The sequence below is a fragment of the Benincasa hispida genome, chromosome 3 (assembly GCF_009727055.1).
Source record: "Benincasa hispida cultivar B227 chromosome 3, ASM972705v1, whole genome shotgun sequence".
Taxonomy (NCBI): domain Eukaryota; kingdom Viridiplantae; phylum Streptophyta; class Magnoliopsida; order Cucurbitales; family Cucurbitaceae; genus Benincasa; species Benincasa hispida.
In genome coordinates this window covers 13,020,911-13,041,262 of record NC_052351.1, presented here as the reverse complement: position 1 = coordinate 13,041,262, position 20,352 = coordinate 13,020,911, and the positions used below count along the sequence as shown (strand labels likewise).

Sequence of the window (20,352 nt, the reverse complement as noted above, 5' to 3'; positions counted from 1 at the left end):
GCGAGGAATCCCCTAATCCCCATGAGGATTCCCCATTTTTTTATTTTAATATTTTAAGTTTGGGTTTGACTTTTGAGCTTAAATTTAGAATTTATATATTCAATATTGGGCTCACAACACTATAAGTCTATAGTATACATTATAAACATACATATAAATAAGTTATTTTATATATTATAAATATATATTTATAAAATATTAAAAATATAACTATATAAAATCAGGGTCGGGGCGGGGATACCATCCCCATCCCTGCTCCGTCCCCGAACGAGGCCCCGAAAAAATTTCCCGGTTTGACCCCATCCCCGATCAAACCAGAGATTCCCCGCGGGAAATTTTGCCAACCCTACCCTCACTGTAGATATATTATGTCCACTCGATATAACCATGATTAGTAAGTTAACCCTACACAGGTTGTTCGTAATAACGAATGGGTCAAAAGCTGTTTTACCCCTGAGATTACATCTTGCTCCTTAAGTCCCATTGATTCTCTAATGAAAAATTGGTTTGTGATCGAATCACTAAACCGAGTCTCTCTCGAGCCAATGAGAGGGTGAGAACCCTTGTTCAAGACCCAAAATCAACATTTAAGAGAACAACCTCTCTACTATCCCTAAAAGCAGGTAGGAGTGAATTCCGTCTTGCGCCCTATGTCTCCAGCTATCTACCCAGTCTTATCCCTGAAATGGGAAACTTATTGAGCCGGCGTTGTTGAGCCTCACCCATGAAAATCTAAGGATAATCTCGAATAAACAGGAGTTCATAGTTAGCTCAAGATTAAGGTTAAGTTGTCTAGGTCATCGCTTTGAAATAGTCAGTCTTAAACAGTAAACAACGTTATAAAGTAAGAGTGACTTAATTCTTGATGCGATCTTATGTAAACTCATTGCATAGGATGTCCTCGCTCCTCATGTCAATACATGAACGAATCAGGATCACTTCATTTGTAGCACTTTACAACAAATTGTAACGATTACAGAGTGAGCCGCATCCAATAGTGTTACCAGAATAAGACACCCAATCTTATTCGTATACTATAGATCATTTTGACTATTTACTCGCGATCCACTCTTATGTCTCCACATAAAATTCAAGTACTCATGTAATAGTCATGGATATTTTAGTTTATTGGATTTATTTTTAAAACAAAATAAGCAATTCATATATTCAATAACAATTTTATCGATTTACAGCATAAGTTTGTTGTTTACAAACCATGAATTTTAGGACATAAAACCCAACAATATGCCCTATAGTTTTAATTTCTCATCATAGCATTTAATATAAATCCTATTTATATTAAATTTAATTATATGAATCTAATTCATATGATTAATATTTGAATCATATTCAAATTTTTATTTTCTCTCAAATAAACTTTATATTTAAATGTATCAAATATATTATAGTAATTATATCATATATAATTAAACAAAAATAATTATATCACATACAATTAATTCCTTCAATTAATTTGAACAATTCAAAGCAATCCAAAATTGATTATCATAAATTCTCGTTGAGCTACAGAGGGGACCTCATAGACTTGTAGCTTGAAGCTCCAATGGTACTTGAATAATTAATTAAACTCTTTAATTAATTTACTCAACATCCTTTAACTGTCAGACACTCCACTAAAAACCAATAGTTGCACTCTTCGTACTACCTATATATTTATGTGTCTATTGGATATAACCAATCAACATTGCGATGACCCTTCACAAATTGTCGTAAGTACAGCTAGGCCAAAATTATCATTTTGCCTCTGTAGTTACATCTAACTCCTTAAGTACCACTGATCCCTCTAATGAACAATAAATCATAGTCCAACTATGACTAAACCCCTCTCATGCCAGGAGAGGGTGTGGCGCCACATTGTTCAAGCCACGGAATCAGCTTTTAAGAGAGCAATTTATCTACTTTTCCTTATCTTAAGGAATGAGTGAATTCCATTTTGTGTAGTTGTGTTCCCAACTCCTCGATCAGACGAATCCTCAAAATGGTAGGCTTGTTAAGTCGACAATCTGGCCATTCTCACCCATACAAATCAAAGAACTACCTTCATAGGCAGGAGTTCACGACTCACTCATGATTTAGGTTATGTCATCTATGGTCATCCTGGTGAAATGTAAGTCCCTATTATGAATGGCGTTATATAATGAGACTGGTCATTTTGTGGTTCGGTCTTATATAAACTCCTTTGTATAGAATATCCCTACTCACATGTCTCCACATAGATGATCAAGATCAGATCATTTGTAGCACTTTACAATAATTGTAACATCTACAAAGCGGGTTCGTACTTGTAGTGTCACCAGGATAAGGTATCCAACCTTATCCATCTACTATAGACTATTTAGATTATCATTTAAACATGATCCACCTGTAGTCTCTACACATGTTTAAGCTACAGAAGATAACCTTGGATGTTAGTTTATTGGTTTGTGGGTTTAATGCTACTAAATGTCAAATAAAACATTTCATATTTTATTAAATAAATAAAATATGTGTACAATACAATTACAAACTACAGAACCCTAATAGATTTAGGGCACCAACTCCAAAGGTGTTCTGGCAACCCTTTGGAAGGAACACAGATGAGGATATAGGCTGCAGTCTCTACTGCAAAATCCCAAAACGAATTCGGTAAGGAAGCATAACTCATCATCGATCGAATCATGTCGAATAGGGTTCTATTTCTCCTCTCAGATACACCATTATGCTGAGGTGCACCAGGTGTTGAGAGTTGAGAAACGATTCCATGTTCTATCAAATAGTTCTGGAACTCATAATCCAAAAACTCAACACCCCGATCAGATCAAATTATTTTAATCCGTTTATCTAATGCGTTTTCAACCTCAGCCTTGAACTATTTGAACTTTTCAAAGGATTCTGACTTATGTTGCATCAAATAAACATACTCATACCTTTTTAATCATCAGTAAAAGTGATGAAATACTCGTTACTTCCCTTGGCTCACACATTCATCAGACTACAAAGGTTTGCATGTATTAACTCTAGAGGCACTTTGGCTCGATAACTTTTTTCCAGTAAAAGGTCTTTTAGTCATCTTGCCTTCAAGGCATGACTCGCACACAGGTAAAGAATTTTCCTCTAACTCGTATAGAAGTCCATTCTTCACCAATCTCTCAATCCTATTGAGATTAATGTGCCCTAGTTGAAGGTGCCAAAGTTGGACATTTTCTTTAGGAGAAATTTTAAGTCATTTATTTTGAGTTACGACAGATTTAAACATCTCTATGTTATGAAGGGAATTTGTTGCTAAAGTTTTTAGCACATACAAATTATTTTCTAGTAATGTTGAACATATCTCAACACCATCTTTTAGAATAAACACTTTATTCATTGAAAAGTTGAGGGTATATTTACATTCAAGCAAACATTTTATAGAAATTAAGTTTCTCTTTAACTCGGGACAACATATACATCATGTAAAATGATAAATCTATTATGTAAAGTTAACTGGAGACCTCCAACTACCACAACTGAGACTATGTGCCCGGTGCCTATTCGCATCGTCATCTCTCCAGCCTCAAGCTGCCGCCAGGATCTAATCATGATTAGTGGCCTAGAGTCTATGATCCAAGCAGAATCATCATTCTCCACTAAACAAGTTTTTAAAACCAGTAAATCACATTTACCTTGTCTGCCCTTGGCCTTAGTCTTCTTCCTCTCCTTTAGCCAACGTGAGCAATTCTGCTTCCAGTGCCTCCTGGTTGCAATGAAAATATTTTCCTTTTTCAACTGGCGCTGGTTGCCTACCCCGTTGTGCGGCAAGTTTTGGGTTAACTGGTGCCTTCCCCTTCCCCTTACTACCCTTCTTCTTCTTCCACTTGTTAGTGTTGAAAGAAGAAGGTGAAAACTTAGTTCCTGAAGTCGAACCTCGGTTGGAACTTTTTAGATGATGAAGCAACATTTGCCTCACCAACTATCTTCTCCTTGCTTTTCAACAAGGATTGGAAGTCTGCAACTCGTTGAGGAGAGTTGTAAGGGTGTAATCAACCCATTTCAGAACAACGTTGCTTACGAAGTGCAGGAAGTTTTCTGGCAACATTTGTAGAATAATGCTAACTTGGCTGCCCTCATCGATGTGGGTCCCGTTCATCTCCGCCAAATTAAAATGGACCATCATGTTCAAAACATGTTCTCGAATAAATGTACCCTCCTTCATTTTAGAGTTGAAGATGCTCTTAAGAGCGTCATGTTTGAGCTGCTCGGACGGTTGTTCAAATATTCCCTTCAGGGACTCCATAATCTTACGTGCAGTGACCATGGACTCATGGTTCTTAGTCAAGACATCGTTTATGCTAACGAGCATTTATATTGTAATGAACAAGTGTTTATATTGTAATAAACAATCATGTATATATTACTATATGATTGTTCATTTAATACTAAACGACATTTAATATGAAAGCGATTTAGGACAAGAAATACAGTAGAATATCATTTACATTCTCTTCTTCTCTAGATCTGATGAATGAATCTTATTCCATACACAAAGACACAATGAAATGAACAAATATGAAAGTGATCAACAATGAGGATGTTGGACTAAAACTCTGAGAGAATAATGAGAGAACTTCACGGGGAGTTCGACAGAAAATGAATAACTGAGAATGACCTTCCATTCTTAATATCTATGTTATTCAATGCTATTGGTAATAGAATATTAGTCAGGAATAGATGCTTTGGTAGAATGTTGGTATTGCATTGAATGCATATTGAATGAATCACTATAGAAAACGTTGAAGGATGAAGATGAATGGTGTGGTCTGAAGAGTTTTTAAAATTGGGGGAAAATTTGGTATTTTGCACGGGCAAACTGTCGGTCATAGATAAGTTTTCAGGAAGAGGTCATCCATATAAAAGTTTTTGGTTTTTGAATCATTTTGTGAAATTTTCCCATATATAATTGAATTGGTTTATAAATATATATGTTCAATCGAAATGTCGCACCCCAACATGCATGTTGAACACAAAAATTTAGTTGAAATGTATTGGTCTAATCTTGTACATAAAATATAAAATATAGAATGTTTTCAAGTAAAATTTATAAATTCTAAATTGTAATGTTGTGTCTAGGATTTATAATTTGAATTCAACACACACAATTTCATTTAAAATATATTAGGAGTGAAGTAAAGTTACACATTAGTTAGGAAATAAAATGTTAATGTGTATATAATTAAGGACACGCCAAAGTGAATTTAGCTTAGTTGTAATTGTCATGACCTTCTTCCCTGGTGGGGATTGAACCTTCGACCCATCATTAATCATATCAAAATAACCAAAATGTCCTTACTTGACCTCATACTAATAATATTATTTTTTTTAGTACAACAATTACAAAGGTTGGGGATTGGACCTGACATTAGATTTCATTGAAAATTTGGGAGGTTATCTAAAACCTTGTCATTAGTTGTTTGACAAATGAGAAATGATTAGGTGCAACTCCATACTCCCCATTTTTATACACACAAAGGAAGAATTAAAAAATTCATTTTTTTGGAAAATACAAAATTGCCACGTGGCAATTCCTTATTGGGCAACAGAGATCGATGCAGCCGAGGGAGTATCCAAGTATTTTCATGACAAATTATGATGAATTGAATTTTGGTGTTTTGAGCTTTTTCGTTCAAGCTTATATATAATTTTGCCACATGGAAAATTATTTTCACTTCTTTTTTGAAATATTTTAATTTATTATTTTTGTGTGTGACGAGAGTGAAATGCATAAACACGAATGATCAAAAAATAATAATACATGACTTTGACATAGATCGGTGACGAAAATGAAAAGAAACTAAACATAGTATACATCGATGAAGGTAAATACAAACTAGAACATAATACTTACCAAACATGTAGCTTTAATAACGGTATCATAATCAAAGCCATGAAGCGTATCGTCGCCGGTTTTCTCAAAAACAGAAAACATCACATCCATGAAATTCCTATTATTCTTTCCAGCTCTGTCTTTTGCTCCTCCAACCATTGTGTCAACATACCATCCAATACCTTAAAAGTTCTCTTCCTTGCCTTCACATGCCCCCCAACATCCAACCATCCCAAATAAGGAATAACATCCCTCAACACATAAATCCTCAACAAACGCACTGACTCCTCCATTGCTTTTTGCCACTGTCGCACCTCTTCCTTTTCCACCATTGCCCCGAATCCAAAATACCTTTTCCCACCCACAATTAACAAAACCAAATTCTTGATAAAATCCCCAAACCATCGCTTCATTTCCACATGGCCATCTAATTGATACAGCTCCTTTATGACTCGTTTCACTTCTCATTCTCATACTTGTCATAGCAACATCAGCCTTCGATTGGATAGAAGATCGAGTGTGGTAATTTTACGTATTTTGCGCCAGTATGAGTTGTAGTAAGGGCTGAAAATGAACAAGGCGTAGTTGTAACCCATCCATTTTCGCTGAGTAATTTGGGGCGGGAGAAGATGGCGATATCGTGAGTGGTGAAGCACTGTTTTGCAGCTTGCCAATTGTTTACCACCATGACTGAGTGGGTACCCAATGGATGGAGAAGGTTGGTCCGTATTTATCGGCTAAACCACTCAACTTCAAATGGGGCGGTTTGGGTCCTCCGGACAGAGGGAGGTGTCTGATCAGAGGTCATCCGCCGCCTACTGTTGGTGGTTTTGGATTTCGATGGCCCTTTACTCCACCGGTGTTGTTGGTCACTCTTTTCATCACAAGAAATAAAATGATAGTCGTCGTTTGGTTGTTATTCCACGCTAATTCCGTCATTGCTTCCGCTTCCATCACCCCTATTATTACCAAACAAATGTCTTACATTACATAATTAATTAATAGCCATACAATCTATCTTTGTGTATCCCATCCTATTCACACACTCAAAAATATTTAAAAAAATACTATAGATAAGAATAAGAGTTCGATAAGTGCATAAAGATGATGTAGCCTATGATGCACTGATGCTTTGTGAATTGTGCTGCGATTATGGTGTGAGTTGCGGTGATGTGTTATACGTTGCACATGCAAGTTTTCCTAATAAGACCCAAGTATAAGTCTCACTAGGTTTTCTGGTAAGTTCAGAGTCGAACACGGAGACTACTGAGTAAATATGCAATAGTTAATTTGATTCTCTTGCAGTGGTGAAAACAAATAAGTTGGATGGTGTTTTGATTAAGTATATTTCCTATGCGACAGAGTTCAAACAAAAAGTTGATGAAATCAAGAGTTACAATGAGTATGCGATGAACGGGTTGAGAAGGGGTTTAGCTAACACTTCCTAAGATTACATACAAGTTATGCGATCATGCTACACACAAACAACAACATGTCATCTCTCAATGCAAATGCCTTAATTCCTATTTCTAGGACGCATGCGATGTATACGAAAATGTCGATAGAACTTATGCCTAAGCCTCTATTCTTGTCTATGCGATGATGAGTGATGCACACATAAACAAGGTGACCGCATACTATCATATCCTATTTCTAGGGTGCATGCAATGTGTTAATAGCAATAGAACTTATGTCTAAATATCTATCTCTTGCTTATGCGGTTCTAATCTGACTTTCTCAAGCCTAGATTCTAATTTGACTCTCTCAAGTCTAGATTCTATCTTCAAACTACTCTCCCAAGTATCTCTAAAGGGTGAATGACGCATACATAAGACAAGATGATCGCATAAAATGTAAATCTTAGGTCATGCTAGCTAAGTACTTCTCAACCCATTCGGAAATTTAGCTACTCATGCAAAGTATGGAGAGATTGAACATAGTTTGAAATGAGATTTCCATTTTCTATAAATAAAATGTTGAATACAGAATAGCAATGGAATGTAGAGATAAGAAGCCCGATAGCAATATCTTGTTTCCTGTGGCCTTTTACACTGTCTTTTTCACTCTAATGCTATCCAGATGAATATTCTTGCTCTCACAAGTGTTGGCCCTCTCTCTCTTTGTAGCGCTTGCCGGCAGTCTCTCGATCTGTCCGGGAATGATCTCTCGGCTTCTTCGTCTCCTAGCTCGTCTCCATCTTCTAAGTATGTGTATGTACGTGAATAGACTAACAACTCTCTAACTTGTATATGATCTAACTATTCTCTATATGATATGGCGATCCCCGGTACAATGGTGGCCTTCGGTATTTATAAAGCTCAAGGTGAAGCAGCCTTTCTCTCTAATGATTGCAATGATGGACAGTCATTAAATCTCCTGCTCTGATATGCTAATTAATGGTCACCGAAAATTGAGTGTACTTGCTACAATGTGGCTTTAACAGCTTGTCAAATAAATTCGAATTCGACCGTCATCAGCTTTCCGTCCCATCATGATTTATTATTCTGTCACCTTGATGTGCAGTCTTTATGCAGCCACCTTCTTGAGTAACTTCTCACGATCGCATACGATCGCATGACTTTGCGATCGCAATCTTTCAAGTGCGCGGATGCCTAATTCCTTGGATCGCAATTTTACTTGTGCCAATGCATTTTTCTTGCACAAAACAAGTGAATTAACTGCTTTTATGCGATGGGCGCATGCGATCGCAATTTCTTCAGTTAAGCGCTTTTAGACATGATATTGTTTATTTTTACCATCGCATTTCCTCATTGTTTTACTTATTTGAACTATAATAACGTGTATTTTTACCCGTTATCATGCACCTAAGTATATATTTAATTAATTAATTAATTAATAACATACACACCACAAAGATAAAAAATATATACTTAAAAAGAAATAAGAAGAGCTTGACCTATGACAAACTATGACCGTAAATTGGATATGATATACAAGACAAATGTAGTCTTTTTCTTTACACATTGTAATTAATGAGTAATTTTTTTTTCAACAATAGTTGGATACATCTTAAGTTGTATTAATTTTTTTCCATCCACTCCAACTGCATAGAAAAATTGAAAAATATTTTTAAAAAAAGAAAAAAGAAAAAATAAGAGTTTATTACGTGAGAAATTGTGATTGAAGATTTTTTGATCTACAATCCTATTATTATTATGAAGTAACTATACTAAATAATTCAGCCTCATTAAATCATTTTTCCTATTTTTGGCATTTGGCCTTAGTTCAACACTTTTGGATATCATTTTCCTCCTATTTTTTGACTGTGCATATAGTTGGCTACTACAACAAACTTAGTGCTAACACATTCTAAATATGAGAAAATATCAGATGATGATGCTACAAAGTCTTTAGTGGAATCAACATGTTATAACTATCAACAATAATACAATCTTGATCCATATAATTTGGATTTTGTTTCATTTTTTAAAAAACACACTCAAATACGTATATTGATTTGTATGTACTTATATCTACAACATCTCTTAACCCAATAACGAACAAAACTATTTATTTATGACTAACTATTAATGCACCAAGTTGAAGTAAAACACGCAATTTGAATAAATTTACAAGTCAAATGATTATGCCCGTCGAAACATCTCTTAATCCAAGAACGAACCCGATTTAGCGCAGTCAAAAATTTATTATTAACTACGGTATATAGATTACTTATTACAAAATCATGAAGATTATCCAAAACAACCCAAGATATTAACAATTTCAACTCTCCAACCCTACAACCAAATTGGGATTTCGTGATATTTAAAAACAGTCAAATTTAAAATTCATGATAATTATTTTCAATCATTGTATCGTCTATAAAGCTATGTGCATCGACGACAGATTTTGAAAAATGTCATAATTAGTTTTCCCCTGGCAATAAATAATTCTCAACAGCAAATAATTATTGACAATTATAAATTGGTATTGCCAAATATATTATGACAAATTATTGTTGTGATCAATTGACTCAAAATTGGATATTTTCTCTTGCTTTAAGGGCATTAACGACAATTATAAAATGTCAAAAAAGAATATATAGTGACATTTTTTTTCTTGTCAAAAATATATGAATCAAGACACTTTATTGTCAAGAATATTTAAGCCATGAATCAAGATACATATATTGGTATTAGGATAATATTTATTTATGCTCTATTTGGTAATCATTTAGAATCCATTTGATAATTAAGCTTATTTCCTCTAATTTTCTTATAATAATTTGCATCTTTCTTAAATATGAAAGTTGAACTTTTAGCAAAATTTCAAAAACAATAATAAACTTTTAAAAACTATTATATTATTGAAATTTTGATTTGGTTTTTTAAAATGTGAGTAAAAACTAGATAGCAAAATAAGAAATCTAGTGGCAAGATGTTTATAAACTTAATTTTTAAAAATTAAAATGGTACCAAACAACGCTTTGGTTTTTGGTTTTTAGTTTTTGAAAATTAAGCATATAAACACTTCTTCCTGTTCTAAATTCCTTACTTTATTATCTAAAGTCTTTTTTTAAAAAAACTAAAAGAAGCAAATATATATATATATATATATATATATATATTTAATTTAACTAGAATAAGAAATTGATATGAAATAGGAATAAATTTCAAAAATTAAAAATAAAAATAAAAAACTGAATGATTACTAAAGGAATCTTAGTACGGAGAAGTTGACTCATAAAGCATTGGGGACAAACGTGGTTTGATGAAAACTTCCAAAGGGGTAGCTTTCATGTTGGTCATTCCAATAGTTCCGGTCATATCAACGGCGGCATCTTCCGGCGTCCAAATATCAAAAGCATGAAGCAACCCACCCAAAACAAACTCTACCAGTTGAAGCCCAAACCACAATCCAGGACAAATCCTTCTCCCTCCACCGAAAGGAATTAGCTCAAATTGCTGCCCACCCTTCACATCAAAATTCTTGTGGGTTGTCAAAAATCTCTCTGGTTTAAACTTCAACGGCTCATCCCATACCCTCTCGTCTCGGTGGATCTTCCACAAGTTGATAAACAACCATGTTCCTTTCTTGATATGAAACCCATCGACATCAATGTCCTCTGCGGCTTCTCGAGAAATAAGGCTTCCGGCTCCAAATAGTCGCATTGCTTCTTTTACAACAGCCTCCAAATAAACCAGCTTCTCCATGTCTGATTCTTGTAGCTTTGCATCTCGGCCGATATGGGTGTCTAGTTCTTCTTGCACTTTTCTCAATGTATCGCGATTATTTAGCAGTAGGGATAGTGCCCATACCACTGCCACTATGCTTGTCTCACTCGCTCCCAATACCATCGTCTGTGTATAATCATTAAAAACTAACATTATAATCATGTCATTTGCATACGAGAAAAACTGAGGTGCTCGAGTGTACTTATTTTATGCTGTCTGATAAAAAATTATTTTTGATAATTTTATTTTTTTAAATGATATTTTTGTTATTTATTTATTTATTTTTGGGTGAAAGAAAGGAAAACATGTGATTAGATGCTGCTTATATACAGTTGAATTAGTTTAGAAATATATATGTTCGACCGAATTGTCGCACCCCGGTAGGCACATGTTGAACACAAAATTTTAGTTGAAAGATATTTGTCTAATCTCATACATAAAAATATAAAATGTAGAATGTTTCCAAGTAAAATTTACAAATTCTAATTTTGTAATGTTGTGTCTTAATTTGAATTCGACACATTCTTACATTTACAATGTATTAGGAGTGCAAGTAAAGCTTACATGGGTTAGGAAAGAAAGTGATAATATGTATATAATTAACTAAGGATACGTGAAAATGAATTTAGCTAAGTAGTAATTGATATGACTTTTTTCCTTGTCGGAAATTGCAAATGAGTAATGATTAGTTGTAACTCCACACTCCTCATTTTTATATACACAAAGGAAAAATTAAAAAAATAATTATTTTTTGGAAAATACAAAACTGTCACGTGGCAGTTTTTCATTGGATAGGTCCTTAGGATGCACAGAAATAGGTGCCAAGTATTTTCCTTGACAAATTATGATGTTGAATTTTGGTCTTTTGAGGTTTTTCTTTCAAGCTTATATATAATTTTACCACATGGATAATTATTCTCACTTCTTTTTTTGAAAATATTATAATTTATTATTTGTGTGTGTGACGAGGGTAAGATGCATAAACATGAGTGACCAAAAAATAATAGTGCATGACTTTGACATAGATTGGTACCAAAACGAAAAGAAACCAAATAAAGTACGTACCAAACATGTAGCTTTGATAACAGTATCACGATGGAAGCCATGAAGTATATCATTGTCAGTTTCCTCAAGAACAGAAAGCATCACATCCATGAAATCCCCATTATTCTTTCCAGCTCTGTTCTTCTTGTGCTCCTCCAACCATTGTGTCAACATGCCATCCAATACCTTAAAAGTTCTCTTCATTGCCTTCACATGTCCCCCAACATCCAACCATCCCAAATAAGGAATAGCATCCCCCAACACATACATCCCCAACAAACGCAAAGACTCCTCCATTGCTTTTTGGCACCGTTGCGCCTCTTCCTCTTCCACCATTGCCCCCGCTCCAAAATACCTTTTCCCACCCACAATTAATAAAACCAAATTCATAATCAAATCCCCAAACCATTGCTTCATTTCCACACGCCCACCTAATTGATACAGCTCCTTTATGGCTCGGTTCACTTCTGATTCTCGAACTTGTCTTAACAACTTTAGCCTTCGATTGGATAGAAGATCGAGTGTGGTAATTTTACGCATTTTGCGCCAGTAGGAGTTGTAGTAAGGGCTGAAAATGAACATGGCATAGTTGTAACCCATCAATTTTCCGCTGAGTAATTTGGGGCGAGGAAAGACGGCGATATCGTGGGTGGTGAAGCACTGTTTTGCGGCTTCCCAATTGTTTATCACCACGGCTGAGTGGGTACCCAGTTGGATGGAGAAGATTGGTCCGTATTTATCGGCTAAAGCACTCAATTTTAAATGGGGTGGTTCGGGTCCTCCGAACAGAGGGAGGTGTCTGATCAGAGGCCATCCGCCGCCTACCATTGGTGGTTTTGGATTTCGACGGCCCTTTACTCCGCCGGTGTTGTTGGTCACTCTTTTCATTACAAGACGAAATAAAATGATAGCGACGAGAATACTGAGTCCCATTAACACCGTCGTTTGGTTGTTATTCCACGTCAATTCTGCCATTGCTTCCACTTCCATCACCCCTGTTATTACCAAACAAATGTCTTGTATTACATAATTAATTAATAGCGATGAAATCTATCTTTATATATCTCATCCTAATCACACGCACAAAAATATTTTTTTTTAAAATACTATATATAAGAATAAGAGTTCGATAAATACATAAAGATGATGTAGGCTATGATATACCTAACTATATAAACAAAGATAAATATATATATAAAAAGAAACGAGAAGAGTTTGACCCATGACAAACTATGATTGTAAATTGATTGTGATGTACAAAAATAAGTATAGTATCTTTCTTTACACATTGTAATTAATGATTAATTTTTTTCAGTCCACACCAAATGCATAGTAAATTGAAAAATATTTTTTAAAAAAAAAAAGAAAAAAGAAAAAAGTAAAAATAAGAGTTTATTACGTGAGAAATTGTGATTGAAGATTTTTTAATCTACAATCCTATTATTATTAAGAAGTAACTATACTAACTATTTCAACCTCATTTAATCATTTTTCCTGTTTTTGGCATCTAGGTTCAGTTCAACACTTTTCAGTATCATTTTCCTTCTATTTTTTTATCATGCATATAGGCAGCAACAACAACAAACTTAGTGCTGGAAACTCATTTTAAATATGAGAAAGCATCAACATGTTAACTATCAACTAGTGGAATCAACATGTTAACTATCAACGTCAATGCATCTTGTTAGAGGCTCACTAATGACCATTTGAATTCAATAATTGTTTAGAATTGTTTTTCAAACTTCACTTAAATTAAAGTATTTCTTATTTCAAAAATTGAATGGACATCAAACATAAACTTTAAAGACTTTACTTGTATCTCTCGAAATTGAAATTTTACATAAAACTAACATGAATAACAAACTTTTTAAGTGTGAATAAACATCCAAGATACAAAAACATATTAACATTCATTATTAATTAACATATAATACTTGTGCTGAAGGAACACGAAATTAACCTTTCTATCACAATTTTGAATGCTCCCCGAGAAGTCTTGCGAGTACAATTGTCCGAATGTGGCTTTGCTACCCTTTTTTCCTTTTCTTTTTTTTTTTTTTTTTTTTTTTCCTTTTTTGGATTAAATATTATTTTGCAGTTTTGACAACCTGAAAACCACTTCTTTTCCCTCCTTTTTTTTATGTGCATAAAATGGAGGAAAAAGATCTCTATATATAGTTTTAGAAAATGGGACTTGTGGGATTCCAAAACTTCCTAATAAATTCTATGGGTTGCCTGAGCAATCAAAGCAGGATAATATATTGTAAAATTGTTAAGTTTGACGAGTTCAAAATTAGAATATTTGGTAACCACTCAAAATAGTTTTTCAAATGTATTTTAATCAGTTTTTTATCAAAAGTGTTTAAATAAAAATGAATTTTTTGAAAAATATTTTTTTCTTTATACCTTTAATCATTTAGCATAGTAAAAAGAATTATTAAGTCATGAAAATCAAATGAGGACCCATCTTACCCTAAAAACCAAAACCCAAGCTACATTCAAGCTAAGTCCAATTGGCCTCGGGCCTAAGATATTATTTGGGCTAGATGGAGTTGACCCCACTCTCAATCACTACAAGAAAATTTTAATATATGTAATAAATAAATAATATATAAACTTAATTCTTAATACCATAAACTTTAAAAGTAGTAAAATAAATCATTAAAATAACTTTATAATATAAATGATCATATATTTCTATATCTACCTTTATCTCACAATCCAGTGCCTCATGCCTCAAACTTTTATCTCTATAAAATTTGTTCAATTTTTTGGTTACTCATAAAAATTTTTCTTAAATATTTTTCTATCTTAAAATTAGTCATAATTATGTAGTACCTAAAAAATTTTAAAGTAGGGCACTGATTAAGTCTCATGCTCTCCTTTTTCCTATACATTGAAAATAAAATGAAAAAATAATTATTTTTTTTTTTTTAAAAATACCACGTAGTACATTACTATTGAATGTTGTATGAGGTGAACAAAATATGGGTGCATCCAAAATTTTTCTTTAAAGAATGCAGTAAGAATGAGTCATTATATATAATATCATTACAAAATTCAATATTTCGTAATAAAATGTAAGTATTATAATTCTTAACTAATAAACAATTAGGCAAAAATGATGCCAAATATTAAAAGGAATAAGGTAGAGAAAAACAACATGCAAAAATGCATCAATGAATCAATCATCCCAAGTAATTTAGTTTATATATTTGAATTTTTTTTATAGGCACTTTCAAATTTTCTGGCATTTTAAAATTTCCATATAACTTTTAAATTTTTTTTAGATGAAATCATGTATGTATTGACATATATGTATACGTACGTGCATACATACATATGTGTGTGGATCAAACCCTTACACAAATAGATGCATTAAGTTTTTCATGTGTAATTACCTCTATTCGAACAAGCATTTTCCGTCATAAATTGTATCTATTGGACTTAAAAGACACTTACATTCAAATTGTCGTGTCCTATCAATACTTAAAAGATACTTACATTCTAATAGTTGTGTCCTATTGACAAAGGTAAAATAGATACATTCTAATAAAGTAGATAAAAAAAAAGAAAAAAAAAAAAGGAAAAATTCTCCCTTCATAACCCCTTTTATATTTAGTATAAATATAGGTCTCATTTGCCAACAATAGCATAGCTCAACTAACATATTATTTATATTATCAACCTTGTGATCTGATGTTCAATTCTCCCACCCCACACTTTAATTACAATACCTTTGCAAAATGTATATATATATATAAATCTCATTTAAACAATTACATTTATGTTCTTATCAGACCATTAAATTTATCGAGTGATCTCTATAATAATGTAATTTATATTTATTGTTTAGAATAAATATTACATTAATTAATTAACAAAATTAAATAATAGCTATGGTTTTAATTCATAAATAAACATAAATATCATTTATATGAATCCAATTTGATTCTAATATCAAATCAACTCATCATAAATTATGACCATGCAATTTATCACTCTATATTTAGAAGGGTGAAAATACAATCTTGATGCCAATATGAATGTAGCTCAACTGATATAGTGCTTATACTATCAATCTTGAGATCAGATGTTTGATTCCCCATCTCACACTTTAATTACAATTACTTTTGCAAAACAAAAATAATAATAATAATAATACAATCTTGATCCATATAATTCGAATTTTGTTTCACTCTGGTCAAAACACGCACAGATATGTATATATGTATATATGTATGTATATGTATATATCTAACAAGCAACTATTTATTTCCATTAAAATTCACTAAGCCAGTAAGAAACAGTTTATTTATGACTCACCATTATTGTGATTAGATTACTTACTACAAAATCATGAAGATTATCCAAAACAACCAAGATATTATCAATAAACTGTCAAATTTTAAAATCATGACAATTATCTTCGGTCATTATATCGTCTTTAAAGGTATGTGCATCAACGAAAATTTTAAAAAAATATCATAATTGATCTTCTCGTGACAATAAATAATTGTCTACAATTAATAATTATTGACAATATAAACTGTTATTGTCAAATATATTATGACAAATTATTATTGTGATAAATTGACTCAAAATTAGGTATTTTCTATTGCCTTAAGAGCATTGATGACAATTATAAAATGTCAAAAAAGAATATATAGTGACATTTTTTTCTTGTCAAGAATATATGAACCATGATACTTTATTGTCAAGAATATTTAATCCATGATAACTATTTTATGTCAGTAAATATTCTATCATGACACATTTTTATTGTCATAGAATTTCATACTTTTATATTGTCAATAAAATATGTCTTGATAGTTTGTTATTTCTTTGAATCTTGCCACTATACACATGATTTCCATCATCAATTAATCTTATTTTAACACAAAATCGGTACAAACATAAATAAAACTTTCATACATAAAAATAAAGTCGATAACATTATTATAAAGAAACTAAATATAAGGAACTATTGAATGTCCCCGAAAGGACAGATACAAACAAACTAATAACAAAACTTGCCAACATTACAACAAGTTTTGTCACTAAACAAACGCCAATCACTTGCTTGGTAGTTTCACCACTTCAGTGGGTTCGTGTAATACCTTATAAAAAACACAATATTCATTTTAAAGTTCAACTCAAAGCATTAATATCAATAATAATTATAATATTCATGTAAGTCTAAACATCCTTCTTATACTTCACTCATAGAACAAAAGTTAAGTAATCACTCAGTTTACTAATACACATTGGATAACATAGTTGTTTTTTTTTATATTCTTCTACCTCCAACTCACAACAACATATATAAATACTCCATTCAACCCCCTTCCCCATCCACCACCAAAAGCAGAGTATCAAATATAAACATCATTTTTAATATATCATCCTAATCACACACGCAAAAATATTTAAAAAAAATACTATACATAAGAATAAGAGTTCGATAAATGCATAAAGATGATGTAGCATATGATGCACCTAAGTATATATTTTATTAATTAAGTATTGATCACATATACAACAAAGATAAATATATATATTTTTAAAAAAAAAAAGAAGAATTTGACCCATGACAAACTATGATTGTAAATTGAATGTGATATACAAAAATAAATATAGTATTTTTCTTTACACATTGTAATAAACGAGTAATTTTTTCTCAACAATATTTGGATACATTCTAAGCTGCATAAATTTTTTTCCGTCCACCCCAACTGCGTGATAAATTGAAAAATATTTATAGAAAAAGAAGAAATAAGAATTTGTCACGTGAGAAATTGTGATCGAAGATTTTCTTAATCTACAATCCTACTATTATTATGAAGTAACTATACTAACTACTTCAAACTCATTAAATCATTTCCTTACTTTTGGCATCTGGACTCAATTCAACAGTTTTGGGTATCATTTTTTTCCTTATTATTTGACCGTGCATATGGGCGACGACATAAACAAACTTAGTGTTGGAAACTCATTCTAAATATGAGAAGCATAAAATCATGATGATAAAAGGTCTTAGTAGAATTAGTTAACTATCATCCTAAGTACATCTTGTTAAAGCTTTACTAACAACCATTTGAATTCAATAATCATTTTGAATTGTTTATCAAATTTCATAAAAATTAGAGTGTTTCTTCAGTCAGAAATTGAATAGACGTCGAACGTTTTCTCAAAGTTGAAATTTCAAATAAAATTAACATGATTAACAAACATTTAACATTCCAAATGTGAATAAACATCCAAGATATAAAAACATATTAACATTCATTATCAATGGAAGACAAAATTAACATTTCAATCACACAATTTTGAATGCTCTCGAGAATTCTTGCAAGTACAATTGTCCTAATATGACCTTTCAACCCTTTTTTTTTGTGGAGTAAATATTATTTTTCAGTTTTGACAAACCAAAAGAACTATCTTTTCGCTCATTTTTTGTGTGCACAAAATGGAGGAAAAGAAGATCATATATAGTTGTAGAAACGAGACTTGTGGGATTCCAAAACTTCCTAATAAATTGATGAGTTTCCTCAGCTATCAAATAGGATAAATTGTGAAGTGGTTAAGTTCGGCGAGTTGTTAAGTTATTTTAGCGGTGGAGACTGAAGTCATTCTAAGATGCACTCATCTTTATGCATCTCTTATGATTGGACAGTTGAACAAATTATGATTGGATAATTTGATGAGATGCACAAAGATAGATGTTACTTGGAATACAATTAAGTATTTTTCTTCTAAAATGAATTGACTCCAGCTAGATTCAAACTCAAGTCGAATGGGTATTGTGCCTAAGATGCTACTTGGGCTAGGTCAAATTGATCCAACTCTGAATCACTACAAGAAAATTTTATATGTGTAATAAATAAATAATATTTAAACTTAATTTTTAATATTATAAACTTTAAAAGTAGTCAAATAAATTATTAAAGTAGTTTTAAAATATAGTTGATCATATATTTCTATATCCACTTTTATCTTACAGATTTGTGTCTCATGTCTCAAACTTTTATCTCTATAAAATTTGATCAATTTTTTGGTTACTCTCATAACATTTTTTTAAAAATATTTTTCCTTTCTAAACACTTTGACGATATCTTAAAATTAGTCAAAATTATGTAGAACCAAAAATTCATTTTAAAGTAAGGCAATGATTAGGCTCCCTTGCTCCCCTTTTTCTTACACATTGTTGTAGGCTAAGCTAGACAAAAGATAGGTGTAGTCAAAAAATTTTCTTTAAAAATGCAACAAAAATGAGTTATTATATCGAATATTATCACAAATTTTGACACTTCGTAACAAAATGCATGTATTATAATTCTTAACTAACAAACAATTAAGCGAAAACGATGTCAAATATCAAAAGGAAAAAGGTTGAGAAAAACAACATAAAAGATATTATTGGAGGAGAAATTTCAGACCAACCACGGATCGCTACGTCATTTGCTAAATTAATGACAGAATTCCGAAATCGTCAAATTTGTGACCAATTAGGAGTTAACATGTGCCCCAAATTAAAGTTGAAGACAAATTTCGATGATGTCACGTGGTTTCATCATGACCGTTGAATTAGATAAAATTAACTTAGTCCAATTTAATATTATTATTATTTAGGTTAAAGTCTTTAAACCAAAAATATGTTGAATTTGACTCAAATGTCAAATCAAACTCAAATCCAACTAATTGGGCCCAAGAGTCAGGCTCATGGGTCAACCAAGCCCAACCCCATGAAGCCCACCTGAGAACTCTATAAATAGAGAAGTTCTCTTCATTTGTTGGGAGTCAGCAATTCTATACTCCATAGAGCTTATAGGGAATTCTCTATAATCAGAAAACTCCTTGACTCCTGAAGCTAACCACACCTGAAGACTGAAGTCCTTCGAAGATACAAGCATTTTGAAGATTGAAGTCCTTTGAAGATGCATTCTGTTGACTGAAGTCCTTTGAAGATACAAGCCTTCTGAAGACTGAAGTCATTTGAAAATACAAGCAATTCCACATTCAGAGAGCCCAGAGAGAATTCATCAACAAGCAGAAGACTCCTGAAGCTGCACTTCTAAAAGACAAAAGACCCTTGAAGACGCAAACACTCTTCCAAGACTTCTACTTCAAGAACGTTCGGTGCTTTTCTTCTTCAAGGCAAGCACATCTACCCAAACGAGAGAGAATCAGAGGAACAAGTACTAGAGATTGAATCACATCACATCAAACCAACCTCAATATCATCACCAACTC

General features: G+C 32.4%; 1 protein-coding gene across 1 annotated transcript; it reads right to left on the bottom strand.

Annotated features, from left to right (window-relative positions):
- Positions 1-10,229: 10,229 nt before the first annotated feature.
- Positions 10,230-14,213, bottom strand: LOC120074349 (cytochrome P450 CYP82D47-like). The gene is made up of 3 exons (XM_039027441.1): positions 14,060-14,213; positions 12,121-13,094; positions 10,230-11,181 (listed from the first exon to the last, which is right to left on the bottom strand). Exons 2-3 carry the CDS (start codon positions 13,087-13,089, stop codon positions 10,543-10,545), a joined length of 1,608 nt encoding a protein of 535 aa, XP_038883369.1. The 5' UTR covers positions 13,090-13,094; positions 14,060-14,213; the 3' UTR covers positions 10,230-10,542.
- Between the last annotated feature and the right edge of the window lie 6,139 nt (positions 14,214-20,352).